General features: G+C 38.5%; 1 protein-coding gene across 7 annotated transcripts; it reads right to left on the bottom strand.

The window, feature by feature from the left end:
- Nucleotides 1-4,253: 4,253 nt before the first annotated feature.
- Nucleotides 4,254-15,462, bottom strand: zgc:92594 (uncharacterized protein LOC436996 homolog). Of its 7 annotated transcripts, XM_053231110.1 has the most exons (8): nt 13,741-14,423; nt 12,612-13,248; nt 10,632-10,727; nt 10,321-10,554; nt 9,904-9,926; nt 9,673-9,818; nt 8,590-8,840; nt 4,254-7,300 (listed from the first exon to the last, which is right to left on the bottom strand). In XM_053231110.1, exons 1-7 carry the CDS (start codon nt 13,749-13,751, stop codon nt 8,620-8,622), a joined length of 1,368 nt encoding a protein of 455 aa, XP_053087085.1. In that variant the 5' UTR covers nt 13,752-14,423; the 3' UTR covers nt 4,254-7,300; nt 8,590-8,619. The 7 variants fall into 7 exon arrangements, with proteins under 7 accessions (XP_053087085.1, XP_053087087.1, XP_053087088.1 ...); XM_053231112.1 differs by lacking the exons at nt 4,254-7,300; nt 13,741-14,423 and adding an exon at nt 14,650-15,462 and having other exon boundaries at nt 8,144-8,840; nt 12,612-13,322; XM_053231113.1 differs by lacking the exons at nt 4,254-7,300; nt 13,741-14,423 and adding an exon at nt 14,650-15,462 and having other exon boundaries at nt 8,144-8,840; nt 12,612-13,245.
- Nucleotides 15,463-16,148: the final 686 nt, after the last annotated feature.

Here is a 16,148-nt window from a genome sequence, read left to right as displayed (position 1 = left end):
ATCCCACTGGCGCCACTATCAGCGGGTAATGTGGGATACTAAGCAAAGTGAAAATAGACCAACATGTCAACTGAACGAAGTTTAAACTTAAAAAAATGTTCATTATAAATAGTAACATGCAAGTCATTTAGGGTGGATTTTTCCTTTAAGAGTTGTTCCAGTACTGTATTCACTCAAAGCCAAGAAGTGTGTTAGATAAGCAATAAGACTTTTGTGTTGTTGTGTTGTTGACTACTCAATCTACACAATGCAGTAATACGTCATGACTTTATTCTACTAGCTAGTTAGGTAGCTAGCTAATTAACATAGTCAGCAAGACAGCTAGTTTGCACACTGTATAAATTGGAAGAAAATAAGGGTAAGTTCTCTTCATTCGCATAGGATGTCAACAAGGGTGTGTTAAAAACAGTATTGGAAGGCAAGGATAATTACGTGACTATAAGGATAATCAGGTTTAAGTCCCTATATGATCATTGTACATTAATGCAAATCATTTTATATGAATGCAAGCCAATTGCTTTGCCTGGTTCGCAGTATGAATTTAGTCGGTACTTCGCTGAATATTTGCCAAGCTCTATGCAGATTATACATAGTAACGGCACTGTGCATATTTGTTACACCTGTTCCTAGCATTTCTTGGTCATTGTACCTCAACATGCAAGTGATTTGAGAACTTGGTATTTGTGTTCAGACCAATAGTCTTAAAAAACATGAGATTTTGACATATCCAGTGTATAATGGACATCATCTTAAACATAAGTGCATGAAAAGGTCCTATTGTCAAAATGTCATTGTCAAATTGGATTTCATAACATTAAGAATATATCGAATTTAACAATGCTGCAAAAACCATACAATGGCAAAAATGAGCCACTCTCGGCTTGTAACTGACCCACGTGGTGTTTCATTTTAGCTTTAGCTTTATTACAGAGAAAAAAAAAATCCTAGAGCAAACAAAAATCTAATGATATAATAACCTTTAAAAATTATTTTTCAATTATGATTTAAACTTACAAAGTATTTTTATTAATTGAAAGATTTTTCCAATTCTGGCTGATGTTTTCACCTTTAGGTAAGTTGTAAATATATATTGTGAATTTATAGCAGTGTGTTTTATTATTGATTTATTTATTTAATGCAAATGTATTTTTTGGTTTTTATGTACTGAAATTTGCTTACTAACTGGAAAATATGAGAATGTGTCTATTAACAGTTGCAATGAATCTGACGTGTAATGAGCCTGATTTTGCTATAAGTTTTTATTTGGGAGTCTTGCCTCAGGATTCTTTTGCTATTTGGCAGTAATGCTTTCTCTTTTGATACTCCTGTTTGAGCTAATTTATTATTTTCATCCTCTGATTGCTATGAAATTTGAATTTAAAAACGAATCAGACTCTGAATAATTAGCAATCTGTAGCCATCTAACCTGCGAAAAATATAGCTACTTTATTTTCTCACCACTTTAGTACTGAATCCATAAATGTATTTTGGTTTCTGTTTTACCTTCAGCTTAAGATATATATATATTTGAATTTGTCTTGATATAAGACGATTTTTCTTTATTTTTGTATTTTTGTTACAGCGATGTAAAATCATTTGTAGTTGATCATTTCTGACTATGCTTGTTTTGCTAACATGACAGGATTCAAACACGATTTTGCTTGACATGCCTTTGATGTGTATAGAAATGCTAACGGGTTTGATAATAGACTAGGAAGCTGTATGGTGGTTATGTATGTTATTAACAGGGTAAACACAGTAAACATGGAGAGCTGATCTGAGTGTAAGCCTGAACTAACAGGACAGTGGTGTTCATATAAAAAAAATTAGATTGGAAAATGAGCCAATTTTTTTTGCACATAAAGCTCTAAGATGAATGTCTGAATGTGACAAGAGTGAATTCCTGTTTGTGCGTTTGTGAACGTTTTGGTATAGGCATTTTGAAAGCTAGAGTCCTTTAATGTAATGATTTTAGAAAGGAGCCAGTAATGAATTACTTATGACCCTTTATAGGAGATCCACTTAGGTATGTTGAGTATTTTCATGTGCTTAAAAAACAATTCCTTGCATAAGTATTCACCCCCTCTGAACTTTCCCACATTTTATACTGCTAAAACCTGGAGCTGAAATGGGCTTAATTAGGATTTTTACCTTTCCAACTGCACAATATGTGTAAGATTTGGAGGTTCAAAATATATTTTTGTAACACACAGGATAATTAAATAAAAAAAAACAGAAATTTGTTGGTTGCGTAAGTATTCACTCCTGGATCGATTATAGCTGGGAGTCTGCTGGGATATGTCTCTTAGCTTTTAGCACTTTTGGATCCTGATATTTTTGCAAAATTTCTCAAGCTCTGTTAGACTGAATGGTGAACAACAATTTTCAAGTCTTGATCTTCACAGATTCTTAATGGGCTTTGCCTGGGTCATTCTAACACATGTTGGTTTTGAACCATTCCAGTGTTGCTTTTGCAGTATGCTTAGGGTCATTGTCCCGTTGGAGGGTTGGAAGGTGAACGTCTGCCCCAGTCTTAGGTCTCTTGCAGACTGGAACAGGTTTTCTTCTAGTTCAGTATTTGGTTCATTCCAACTTGCCATGAGATGTTCAGAACTTTATCCCGGAATTGTTTTGATAGCTCCTTGGTATTCATGATGCTGTTTTTTTTCTCTGGGGCCTTCCAGGAACAAGTGTATTTATACTGAGACCATATGACACTTTAATTGCACACTAGTTAACTCCATTCAACTAATTATAATATGACTTCTTTTGGCAACTGGTTACACCAGAACTAATTTAGGGGTATCACAGCAATGGGGTGAATACTTATGAATTCTCTTTTGTATTTTATTTTATTTCTTTATTTTTTGCATACTATATTGATTTTCCCCCTCATTCTAATATTATGGGCTATTTTATGTAGCTTCATGACATATAATCCCAATTAAAAAAACATGGAAAAGATAATGTGGTGGTGGTGGTGGTGGGGGTGACTTGGGAGATGCTTATGCAAGGCACTGTAAGTTGACCCGGTTTTTCCTCAGTAGCAAGACTTAAATATTATATTATTAAAGGATTAAAAGATTTTTATATGTGAAAAATTTCAAGAGATTATAAAGTTTAAGTTATCTTCTCCTGCTTTGGTATTGTGCCAAACTAGTTTGCTTAGAGACTGTACAGAAACACTTGATCACAAATCTTGCTGTAAATACAGCATATATTAAACAGAACCTTAAAGACTAGAGTGCTGCAGTGTGTGTGTGTGTGTGTGTGTGTGTTTTGAGGTGCTCAGTGCAGTGCTAGGCCCATGTGAGTGGAAATGAGTGTGAGATTGTTACCTGCCATGCTGAAATAAGTTATAATAGATGTGCAGTAGGCTTAGGTATTGGCTTTCCAATGAGTTCTGGCACATATTATTAACATAGAATTGTTCCTGGCAAAATGCTTATGGTGTGATATTTATATTGGGTTTGTAGCACTTTTTCATTTTCACTAAGGGTCTTTTAGAAATAATTAAAAAAAAAAAATGATGGAGGCTAAAATTGCATGTAAGGTTGCTCACCAAAGCAACAATTCAAGAGCATGGCTACTAAGGTCTGCTACTTGCATCTGCTGCTTGCCATCTGATTATCTGTTCTCCAGGATTAACTCAGTTGCTTCAACAATGACACAGACATTGGCTCAACATTGGCTTGATAACTTATTAAATTCCAAGATATTTTTATTTGAAAATATTCCTCCAGGATCTTATTGGAAGACCCAATAGACAATTGGACATAGAGTATTCCTGAAGGATCCTGTTGCACATGACTTCATCAGTTAGTAACTTTTTTTTTTTCTTATGCTGATTATTTTGATATGCATCTCTTAATAGTTTATAATTTTCCTGACATCAAACTACTTAACATTTTATGGGCTGTCTGCTGTTTCATTTTTTTTTTTTTCATTTTATTTTCTTGAGAAAATTGGATAGCTATTTTGCAATTATAATAAATAAAATACAGACATACTATGAAAAATTAATAATAAATTTATGATGACGTAAATTAAACTGAAATGATACCATTATGTCATTGTGCTGAAATCTGTATAAATATTTAATTATATATTATATTAAAATACATTTGCTAACCTACAGATGTGCGATTTTTTTTTTTTTTTTTTTTTTGTGAAAGGTGTATGGAAGAGGTGTTTCTGTTGCCAGAATAATTTAGTGAAATCATGGTAAGGAAACCAAAAGTCCCTCAATACAGCAATAAAGAGCCTATTATGGGAAAACAAGTAGAACACCAGGCTAATTTGTATGGTAGAAATACCCTTAAAATACACTTCAAACAGGAAGGAAGCTATTGAAGACATTTCAGACATTTGATCTTGCTGTGACCTTCCTCCTGTTCAGATTAATTCCTACATCTAACCTGTTCATAAGCTGGTTACAATGATAACTCCATATAAACCCTACAAACATTCAACCTCTTGTTATTGAGATATTGTTCTAAAGAAAAGCTCTGACGAATGCACGGATGAACAACCTGAAAACAGAACGCCTTCACCACTTGATGGCAGAGGCATAAAAAGGCTGCACGTTTTCTGATTTCTTCTCTGCCCAGAGCCAACAGGAATTATAATCAGTAAAGTAAGCCTGAAATATGTTGCTACACACTAAAATGTGCTCTTATAATCATTTAAATATGAATATTGGAGATACTAGATTCTTTTTTTATTTTATTTTACCTCCAGTTGAAAGAAACCTACACTATACCGTCAAAAATATGTGGACACCTGATCATTATATCCATATATGGCCCTTCCCTAAACTTTTGCCAGAAAGTTGGAAGCGCACAACTGTATAGGATGTCTTTGTAGGCTGTAGCATCACAGTTTACCTTAACTGGAAGTAAGGGATCCAAATCTGTTCCAGGATGACAAGGTCCCTGTGCACAAAGCGAGCTCCATGTAGACATGGTTTGAGAAGGCTGGAGTGGGAGCACTCAAGTGTCCTGCCCAGAGACCTGACCTCCACCCCACTGAACACCTTTGGGGTGAACTGGAACACCGACAGCGGCGCAGATATCCTGCTCACCCAACATCAGTGCCTGTCTTCACTAATGCTCTTGTGGCTAATTGGGCAAATCTCCACAGACACGATCATAAATCTAGTGGAAAGCCTTTTCAGAAGAGTGGAGGTTATTATAACAGAAAGGGGGAGAATAAATCTGGAAAGGAATGCTGTAACTGTGTTAAAGTAAAATAATTTCACATTTTGTGTTTCATTATACATCATATCACAGTCTGCTCTTAATTACTATGCAAAGAGAAAACAATTTTCCACCAGATTTCTTTCTAAGCACTGACTGGAAACATTGATAATGCTCATAAATTAATGTCATATCAAAACCAATGCTCAATATATTTTTTTAATTTGCTCATTTTGGCTCATTTTACAAACTATTTACAAAAAACTATTGAGAAGAACATGAATAGCTAATCAGTCAAAAAAACTATAAACAGCAAACACTATTATTTCATTTTTTTTCTTAAATACACTACAAACATTTTATCTTTAAAAATGATTAAATAAACAAATTTATGGCTGGAAAACATTGTGCAGTACACATGCCCTTCCAAACAAGACCATCTAGTCTAATATACACTCACCAGCCACTATTAGGAACACCTGTACACCTGCTCATTCATGCAATTACCCAATCAGCCAAAAACACAGTGCATAAAATCATGAAGATACAGGTCGAGAGCTTCAGTTAATGTTCACATCACACATTAGAATGGGGGAGATTGTGATCTCAGGGGCTTATCTCCTGGGATTTTCTCACACTATAGAATTTATACAAAAAGGTGTGAAAAGCAAAAAAAAAAATGCAGTAAGCAGCAGTGCTATGGCCAGAAACACGTTTTTGAGGAGAGAGGTTAGAGGAGAATGCCCAGGCTGGTTTCGAGCTGACAGGAAGGCTACAATAACTCCAATAACCACTTTTGACAACCATGGTGAGCAGAAAAGCATCTCAGAACACACAACCTTGAGGCGGATAGGCTACTACAGCAGAATACCACATCAGTTTCCACTCCTGCCAGCCAAGAACAGGAATCGGAAGCCACAGTTTACACAGACGCACTTCAGCTGGACAGGTAAAGATCGGAAAAAGACCAAGCAACATTTTATATACTCTAGAGACTGCTGAAAATCCCAAACCTCAAACCAACCATGTCACAGTCAAAATCACTGATATTACACTTTATCCCCCTTCTGATGTTTGATATGAACATTAACTGAAGGTCTTGACCTGTAACTGCATGGTTTTATGCACTGCACTGCTGACACATGATGGAATGAACAAGTGTACAGATGTTCCTAATAAACTGGATGGTCAGTGTTTATAAATATCCAATGCCCAGTAAATATTTATTTCAGTGCAAAAATTAGCTTGATACAGGTTTAGAAATGTAGAAAAAAAAAAACAGCAGTTACATTCAGTGCTTCACAAGGCTAATTTTATATTACACTAACACATTCATCCAGAAAGGGCAGCTCAGATATACACCCATCAGCCATAACATTAAAACCACTGACAGGTGAAGTGAATAACATTGATTATCTCATTACAATGGCATCTGTCAAGGAGAGGGATTTATTAGGCAGCAAATGAACAGCCAGTTCTCGAAGTTGATGTGCTGGAAGCAGGAAAAATGGACAAGCGTATAGATCTGAGCCACTTTAACATGGGCCAGATTGGGATGGCTAGATGACTGTGTCAAATCATCTAAAAAACGGCAGGTCTTGTGTGGTATTCCCGGGATGCAGTGGTTAGTACCTACCAAAAGTGGTCCAAGGAAGGACAACCGGTGAACCAGTGACAAGGTCATGGGCGCCCCAGGCGCACTGATGCGTGTGATCATTGTGAAACATACCACCTTCCTAAACATTGCTGCAGACCAAATACACCCCTTCATGGCAACGCTATTCCCTAATGGCAGTGGCAACTTTCAGCAGGATAATGCGCCCTGTCAGAAAAACAAAACATGACAACTCTTTGGCAAAAACATGACAAAGAGTTCAAGGTGTTGACTTGGCCTCCAAATTCCCCAGATCTAAATCCAGTCGAGCATCTGTGGGATGTGCTGGACAAACAAGTCTGATCCAAGGAGGCCCCACCTCACAACTTACAGGACTTAAAGGATCTGCTGCTAACGACTTGGTGCCGGATACCACAGCACACCTTCAGAGGGCTTGTGGAGTCCATGTCTCAACAGGACAGAGCTGTTTTGGCAGCACAAGAGGGACCTACACAATATTATGCAGGTGGTTTTATTGTTATGGCTGATTGGTGTGTGTGTGTGTGTGTGTGTGTATATATATATATTATTTTTTATTACATACACACTGCCCATTTTAATAGGAATACCTGTATACCTGCCCATTAATCAGATATCTAATCAGCCAATCATGTGGCAGCAGCACAATACAAAAAATCATGCAGATACAAGTCAAAAGCTTCAGTTATTGCTCACATCAAACATCTGAATGGTGAAAAAGTGTGATCTCTGTGACTTTAACCATGGCATGGATGTTGGTGCCAGATGGGATGGTTTGAGTATTACAGAAACTGCTGCTCTCCTGGGATTTTCACATACAACAGTCTCTAGAGTTTACACAGGACACAGGAAGTCTACAGTAACTCAAATAAGCACTCTTTACAACTGTGGTGAGCAGAAAAGCATCTCAGAACACATCAAACCTGTTGGTGGAGGGGCTACAACAGCAGAAGACCTCATCAGGTTCCACTCCTGTCAGGATTATGAGGAATATGAGGCTATCATATGAGTTACTTTATCCTTCTTGGCAGCTCAAACCAATCTGGCCATTTTCCTCTGATCTCTCTTATCAACAAGGCGTTTCCACCCACAGAACTGTCGCTCAATCATTGTGTTTTGTTTTTCCACACCATTCTGTGTAAACACTAGAGGCTATTGTGTTGTGAAATTCCCAGGAGGTCAGCAGTTTCTGAAATACTCAAACCAGCCCATTTGGCACCAACAACCATGCCACAGTTAAAGCCAAAGATCACACTTTTTCCCCATTCTGATGTGTGATGTGAACATTAACTGATGCTCTTGACCTGCATCTGCATGATTTTATGCATTGTGCTGCTGCCACATGATTGGCGAATTGGATAACTGCATAAATGAGCAGGTGTCAGGTGTTCCTATTAAAGTGGATGGTGAGTGTAGACACGTATAGTCACAGTCAGTAGTATCAAAACACACTTTTTTAAATTTATTTTTATATAACTGCAGTTATATCGAAAATGTTGTATACATTATAATGTTTAATATTGTTTTCTTAAAACACATATGTTAAACACACCATCAGACTCCAGGTTGAAAATATATGAATTCATATTCGTATCAAGTTATTTAGATGAGCACACATTACGCTTCCCTAGTGGCCAGCCTGGGATAGAAATTTTTACTAAATATTTAAAGATATTAATGCATTTTTGGTTATCAAAAATTAACAGAACAAGTTACAGGAGCAATCACTTAATTTCATGAGTGCAACAAAGTGCTTACAAGTGTGGAGAAGGCTCAGTGAGGATAGTATTACTCATCCTCCTCTTCTTCTTCCTCCTCTGGGGAATAGTCAGTAGCAGACTCGCTGTGGTCATACTCTTCCTCTTCTTCGCTCATCTCTTCCTCTTGCCCTTCGTCTTCATCACTGCTATCATTTTCGTTTTCATTTTCATCGCTGTCCTCCTCCTCATCCTCCTCCTCCTCTTCCTCTTCCACTCCCTCATCTCCTTCATCTACCGCATCACCTGTACCTAAAAGAGAAACACGCATCTTTTCTGACATTTAAAAAAGAACTGGTCAAGAGTACAGGAGGCAGAAATGAGGTGCCTCTGCAGGGTGAGGAGCTCGACAGTATGGGAGAGCCTCGGAGTAGGGCCACGGCTCCTCCGAATTGAGAGCAGCCGCCTTGGTCTGCTCCTGCTAGAGCCGTATCAGACACGTCCCACTGGACTGAGTAAACCAGGGCAGATCCAGCGCCCACTGCAAAGATTATATCTTATGGCTGGCATGGGAAAATGTAAGGATCCGCTAGGAGGACCTAGGGTCTGTAGCTGGAAATACCGAAGTCTGGACTGACTTCTCTCCTATCCAAGTAGTACCATTTGGTTTCAAAGTTCCACAACATTAAGTTTAACTATAAATGGATAAAAAGTGTTAGTCATTAAAAAAAATGAAAGATGTAATCATTGGCAAATTGGCCAATAGCTGTGGTAAAGAAGAACAGAACACTTCAGTATGTGATGTTATAGGGAAATAGTCTCTTGGGGTGGTTCATTTACTCTGCTTCACATCAGTCCACATCATTCCACCCCTTCATTGTTTAATTTCCTATAACAGCACACCCTGTCATGTTTTATACCTTACATAACTTTCGTTCAGCATGTTAACTGAGTGTTCAGTTTCATCACTGGTGTTATAAGTCTTAAAACCAAACCGTGTCAATCTCAGAGAAAATATCTACTGGCATCACTGATGCACTCAAGCCTTTTTTTTTTTTTTAAAACAACTGAGCCAATAGTTGGATCATTCTCTGCTTTTTATAATGTACTCTTTACATAGCTACTATTACTAACTTCAACTTACAGACAGTGTTAATGAATGCGGTGATGTGTTCCCGCAGATCAGCCATAAAATCCTCCAGTTTTCCTTCCATACGTTCCTCAATGACCTCCGTATCCACTGTCGCAGCGTGTGGCTGAAACAGTGGCCTTTTCAGAAGCCTGCGGTAACTGAGAAACACAGACAGTAACTCACATCTCCAAATTCACACTGGTGCCTTTAAATGTTACTGTATCACTCAAACTGGCCTCTTACCTTCTGGCACATGACATATATTCCTTTAAAAAAAAAAAAAAAAAAAAAAACACAGAACACCTTAATAAGCACAGTATCTACTGGGATATTAAAGGCTATTTTCAGATTACAAGCCCTGCTCAGTTCAGTCTTTTCACTAATGACATTAATGGTTCAAAACGGTCAAAATGGTTCTGCACCCTCAACAAATGCTCACACTTTCTAAATCAATAACATCCAGATATATTATAAACAAGGGTGAAACATCAAAAATGACATAACATAAAAATTCAATGCAAATCTCATTAGCTGTTCATGACCAGAGCAAGCCTGATGCATCCCATAGATTTGAGATCATTGTTGTGATTATTTCCCTCTAACAGCTTGCCCTGTCTTATTCCATAAACCAAAATTGATGACCTTAATGAGCTTACTGACCTTAATGAACTGGAATGGGTCATTCTCCTGTAGCAGCTGCTCGATGCCTGCGTGCACAACTCCTAGGCGACTACGGTCCTCTTCTGTTCGCACTAATTCCTGCTGGATGCTGAGGCTGTTCTCCCCCTCGTAGGCACGCACACACTCACTCAGCGACGACAGGAATCCATCCAGCCTGGTCATCAGAGCCCCTCGTAGGGTGTCCACCTGCTTGTCCACTTCCTCCAGGAAGGCCTAGAACAACACAGGCAAGCGTGTGTGTAAAAGACATATTTTGAGAGGGACAGAAGGAATCGAGTATGATGCATTACCTTGTTTTGCTGTTCCACCTCTCTTTGCTCCTGCACAGTTTTCTCTACTCTTCTGATCTTCCTGTCCACCTTCTGCAGTTGTGTTTCCAGAGATGCCTACAGTGAGACATATTAATGAGACCAAGGCAGTGTGCTTCCAAAATGGCTATGAAAAAAAAAAAAAGGAAAAAAAGTGCCTCACATTTTGTAGTATAGTGCAAGCTGAGCTGGAACTAAGTGGGTATACATGCACAAATAATCCATTATGTTCACTTTTAACAGCTCAGAATGTTTTTCTAGTTTTCCAGATTTGTTTTCTAAGCAACTTCGTCTACACACATGACGTTTCAGTATTTGGTACCAAGAATTGCAAACATGTCATTTAAATCACAAAATTCACTAGAGAAACACGGAGCGAGAGTGAAACACAGATCCCCAGTTCATATTCTCTACTGCTCAGTGGTCCAATCAATGGACAAAGCACACAGAGTAAAAACACTGCTCTGCGTTTCTCCTGTGTTCTCCTGTGCTCTTTACTGAGACAGCAGGTGATCTGTATTGTTAGTGATTTTAACAATTCTGTAGTCATTATTGTAACATGAGTTAAGCTGACTAAATAAGACCTACAAGAGACCTGAGCCATACAGAAGCGTCATGCTTCTGTCACTTTCTACATTCCACTTGCATCCGCTATACAAGTCCCTGTACATTAATATAAACCTTTGATTAGAATTAAAGGCTGCCCTGCTGTCAGAGCTGCTGTTATAGTAAATTAAGGAAAATCTTCTGACCAATCAGAATCAAGAATTCAACATTGTTGTGGAAATTTGAACAAATGTACAAATTTTAAATTACAATTTATGAAGTACTCACAAAATTTTTGATATTCACTGCAGTGTGATTGTAATCTTGATGAATATTCATTTAATTGTGCAGCCCTACACGTGCTGAAACAGAATGTGTGCGAACAAATTCTTCCAAACACACCTGTGTTTATCTCTATAAACATCCTGTTTAGCAATAAAGATATGTTCTTCAAGTGCAGTTTAATAAGTGCACTCTTGCCTGATAATGATATAACATTTACATTTATGTATGTAAAATAAAACTAAAAAGACATTTTAAACACAGGTTCTTCCCAACAATCTATGTGCATGTTTCAGATAAATCACCTAAAACTTTACTAATACCCACAGCACTTAGAAAACAGCATTTTTGCATGCCCCAGCCCACTATAAATACATTTACCTTAAAATATAATCATTAAAATACATTAAAAATCTCATAATTATTGCACTAACATGTGACTTCATGTAACACATCATGCTGGAAACGCCCTTTTCCATGAGTCATCCACAGGTTATAAAAAATTTACAATTTAGCATCCCAACCCGGTTGAACACATTCACGCCTATGACACATACAACAAAAAGTTGAACATTCAAATTTCCTGAAGATCATGGGAAGAAGAAAATCAGGTTCTCTCAATCTTGTTTATTTCCAGTGATATTGTGATACTGACTGGCGAGGTCATTTTGAAAATTCAGCCTGGTTACCCACATTATATTGAAAATAAATTATTAATTAAAAAATTCTCTCAAGTAAATCATTAGAATGTCTTTAAAGTCTTCATTCCATTAGCACATATATTTGCAAATACTACGCTGAAAACCTCATCCCTGTTACTCATTTAAGAGTATTTTTCACTGCCATTTTCAGAGAAAGAAAGAAATCTTGCAATAATATGATGTTGGCTGAGATGGATTAACACGTGGCTCCTTTTTGAATGGTTAAAAGCATGTTTTCTTAGATTCAATACTGGAAATTATAAAAAGCTAATCATTTAGCTAAAGAGTTACAAGGTCAAAATGACCGTGTAATCGTGGAATCACGCATGGACACTCCACATCTTATTATTAAAGACCACATTCAGACATTAATGCCAGTGTAGAACATGTCAATATGTCAGTCAGTATGTCATGTTAGTACTGTGCATCTTACCCGCAGATCCTTCATGGTATTCTTGAGCGTTTTGATAGCATGCTTGCTGTGCCCTCCCTCAATGGTGCAGGCATTGCAGAGGAACTTGCGCTCGTCCATACAGTAATATCGAAACATCTCGTCATGCTCGATGCACTTTCTCTTCCTCATGTCGCTCAGTGGCTCCACCAGTGGATGCTCGCGGAAGGCAGGGAGCTCGAGGTGGTGCTGAACATGCTCTGGACACATGGACACCTCGCACTTCAGGCACGTCTTCACCGCTGTGGATCTCTTGGCTGAATCGCCAGTGACGTCCGGACTACAATAATCACAGCGCACCTCACTGGTCCTGTATGAGGGTCCTGGTCGGCTGTGGCCGGACCTCTGGGCACGGCTGCGGCGCCGTAAGCCATCAGCGATGTTGGCGAGCTTGAAGTTCTTCTGCCATTGCGTGGAGCAGCGATGGCTCTCTCGGCATTCGGGGCAGCGCAGACGGCCGCGCTCTGAGCGGCTCTTCAGCCTCCGCAGACACTGCAGGCAGAAGTTGTGGCCGCATGGCAACAGGTGGGGCTCTCGGTAAAGATCTAGGCACACGGGGCACGTCAGCTCTTCCTCCAGCACGCTGGTGTCGTCCAAAGCTGTGGCCATGACGATGCTTCTTTAAGTGCAAGCAAATGAAAACTTTGATAATCCTCCAAAATACTTCTTTGATAACACAAAGAAGTCTCTTTTCTTTTGAGTAAAGAGATAAAAGGTTAAAAGTAAAACAATTTAACCCTAGAGTTTATAAAAACTTAAATAATTTCGGAGAAGACACGAGGCTGGCTCACTTTGTTTCTTAAAACAGAAGTCTAAAATGAAAGCAAGACCAAGGTCACCAGGTCTGCATGACAAAATCCACCCAATGACCAAGCAAAATTTTCCCCTAATTTAATACCTCACTATACCAAATGCGTTCTTCTATTTACACTGTAACACCCTACAGTTTGACAAAATGCTAGTAAAAAACACACTGGACGTAAAATGCTATTATTTATACGGTCTTAAATAATAGACAATGAATATATTTCATGTGCATTTCCTTATAGTTATAATTGCTTATTTCATCTTGCTATTTTGTATTTTTTTTTCAATAAAATATTCCTCTTACCTTTTTGACATGGAGAAGATCAGTATATTAATCTAATCTACGTATATTGATCTATGTCCATCTCCAAGAAAACAAAAACAAACAAACAAACTCGTCACAGGAAATCAACTTATCGGATGAGCAAACCCGCGGACCTGATGGCACTCAGACACATATCTATAATGACACTGACGGTCACGTGATTCCTCTTGCGCCTGCCTGCATCCAGATCAGCGGCTGCGCACTATTTTGACGTCCTGTTCAGTGCAGGTGCACAGAGGTTTGGGACGCGGTCGCTGTCTCTCAGTGCACAGAGAATATGACGAGCAAAAATACGTCAGAACTCGCGCGCACAGCTTTAAAAAAAAAAAAAAAAAAAAAAAAATTGCGCGAGACGCAAGTATTTTGCCGACAATTAGCATATATGCTAACGTCAAGTATTTTGAGAATTTAAACCAAAAGGGTGTCACCAATTCCCAACAACAAACGTTAACTAGAATATGAACATATCCAAAAATGTTTAAATAACGTCGTTTGTGTTTGAAAACGTCGCCGCTGTTTGTGTTTATTTAAAAAGAACTTGATGAATTAATCACAGCTGACCCTGTGACGAGGATTAACACGCCTCCAGTGGCACCTGCAGCGGCCTCGAAAATATCAACAAAACAAGTATAAACCAGATTAAATATTCATGTCTGCGTGTCATACACAATAACGAAGCCGGTATCAGATGAGCCCCTTACCTCACGCTTCCCAAAGCTTCCCCTCTGAACTCTCACATTCCCTTACTAGTGTTTAGTTTTAGTTTTAGGTGTAGGTGTAGGAGAGATGTGCGTCTCCGTGGTGTTATAACTAAAATCTGGTTCATAATAAATAGCACATAATAGTGGTCCTAAGTCTGAAATAAACGCAGGTGCCGAATTGTAATACCTGTTTCTCAGTAGAGTAGATATGCTTCGTTCGCCAAGGAGTCGGCTCTTTGAGTCGGCTCTTTTTATTTGATCAATGAACGCTGACAGTCGACTCGCGCGAACGACTCGGTTCTTTTAGACGACCGTTGAGATTCGACCGACATCCTGTATATGAGCCGTGTTTTAGATAATGCCGTTCCTCTTGCAGTGTACAGTATTTTAATCAAAATAGCTCCATGGAAATCCGTTTTAAACGTCTGAGCTTGTTGGTGAGCGGTGAGGCGTGTGGCTGGGTGTTTCAGGTAGCTTGAGGAGGAGGAGGAGGAGGTTCTTCTTCGTCTTGTTTTATGGCAGTTAGCACACCAGGTTACTGTGCACTTCCTCAGCTGCTGTGACTGGAGCGTTGAGGCTGAATAGTGACTGATGGGAAGGGCTTAAAAACATTATATATATATAAATCCTGCTAATCAGTTTTGGTGTTTTTAGGTAATTAACAATGTACTAAAGGATGGTTCGCCTGCAACCGGAGTAAAGTTGGCTCAGCCTTTGATAGTCATGAGGACATTTCAAAATAAAAGCCATGTACGTCGACGCCACATTGTATGACTCAATAAAACAGTTTCAGGCCTTCCGTTCCATTGTCCTTATATCGCTTTATCTATCTATCTATCTATCTATCTATCTATCTATCTATCTATCTATATATATATATATATGTATATAGATAGATAAATTTTTTTTTTTTTTTTAAATAGTAGCACTTTTATAAGGAAATGAGCTGTAGGTTTTACTGAGCATCTTGCAGAACCAGCCACAGTTCTTCTGGAGGCTTTGACTGTCACACTTGCTTCTTATTTTTTGCAGCAAAACCCTATAAATAAAACATATTCACTATGTTTTTTTTTGTTTGTTTGTTTTTGTCTGAAAAATGGTCTCTTATGTAATATGCTGCTTTCTTTACTGACATACAAACATTTTTCTGTAACATTTCATTTTTGCTGGAAAACTAATGTCTGGAAATCTAAAATGTTTTTGTACTGACTCAATAATGTCAATCATAAAATAAAAATCTAAAAATAAAAAGAATGTGATCTCATTTTGACCGTGGCATGATTGTTGCTGCCAGACAGGCTGGTTTGAGTATTTAACTGCTTAAGTAGAGAACTGCTGATCTCCTAGGGTTCCACTTCTGTGAGCCAAGAGCAGAAAGCTGAGGCTGCAGTGGGCACATGCTCACCAAAACTGGACAGTCGAAGACTGGAAAAATGTAGCCTGGTCTGATGAATCTCGATTTCTGCTGAGACACACAGATGGTAGGGTCAGAGTTTGGTGTCAACAGCATGAATCCATGGACCCAACCTGCCTTGTGTCAGCAGTCCAGACTGGTGGAGGTGGTGTAATGGTGTGTTTGGTAATGGTGTGGTGTAATAATTTTGAATGTTTTCTTGGCACACTTTGGACCCATTAATACCAATCAATCACCGCTTGAATGCCACAGCCTATCTGAGTGTTGTTGCT

The sequence above is a fragment of the Pangasianodon hypophthalmus genome, chromosome 28, assembly GCF_027358585.1.
Source record: "Pangasianodon hypophthalmus isolate fPanHyp1 chromosome 28, fPanHyp1.pri, whole genome shotgun sequence".
Taxonomy (NCBI): Eukaryota; Metazoa; Chordata; class Actinopteri; order Siluriformes; family Pangasiidae; genus Pangasianodon; species Pangasianodon hypophthalmus.
The sequence above is the reverse complement of the archived record's forward strand: the minus strand, read 5'-3'. Positions and strand labels throughout refer to the sequence as shown.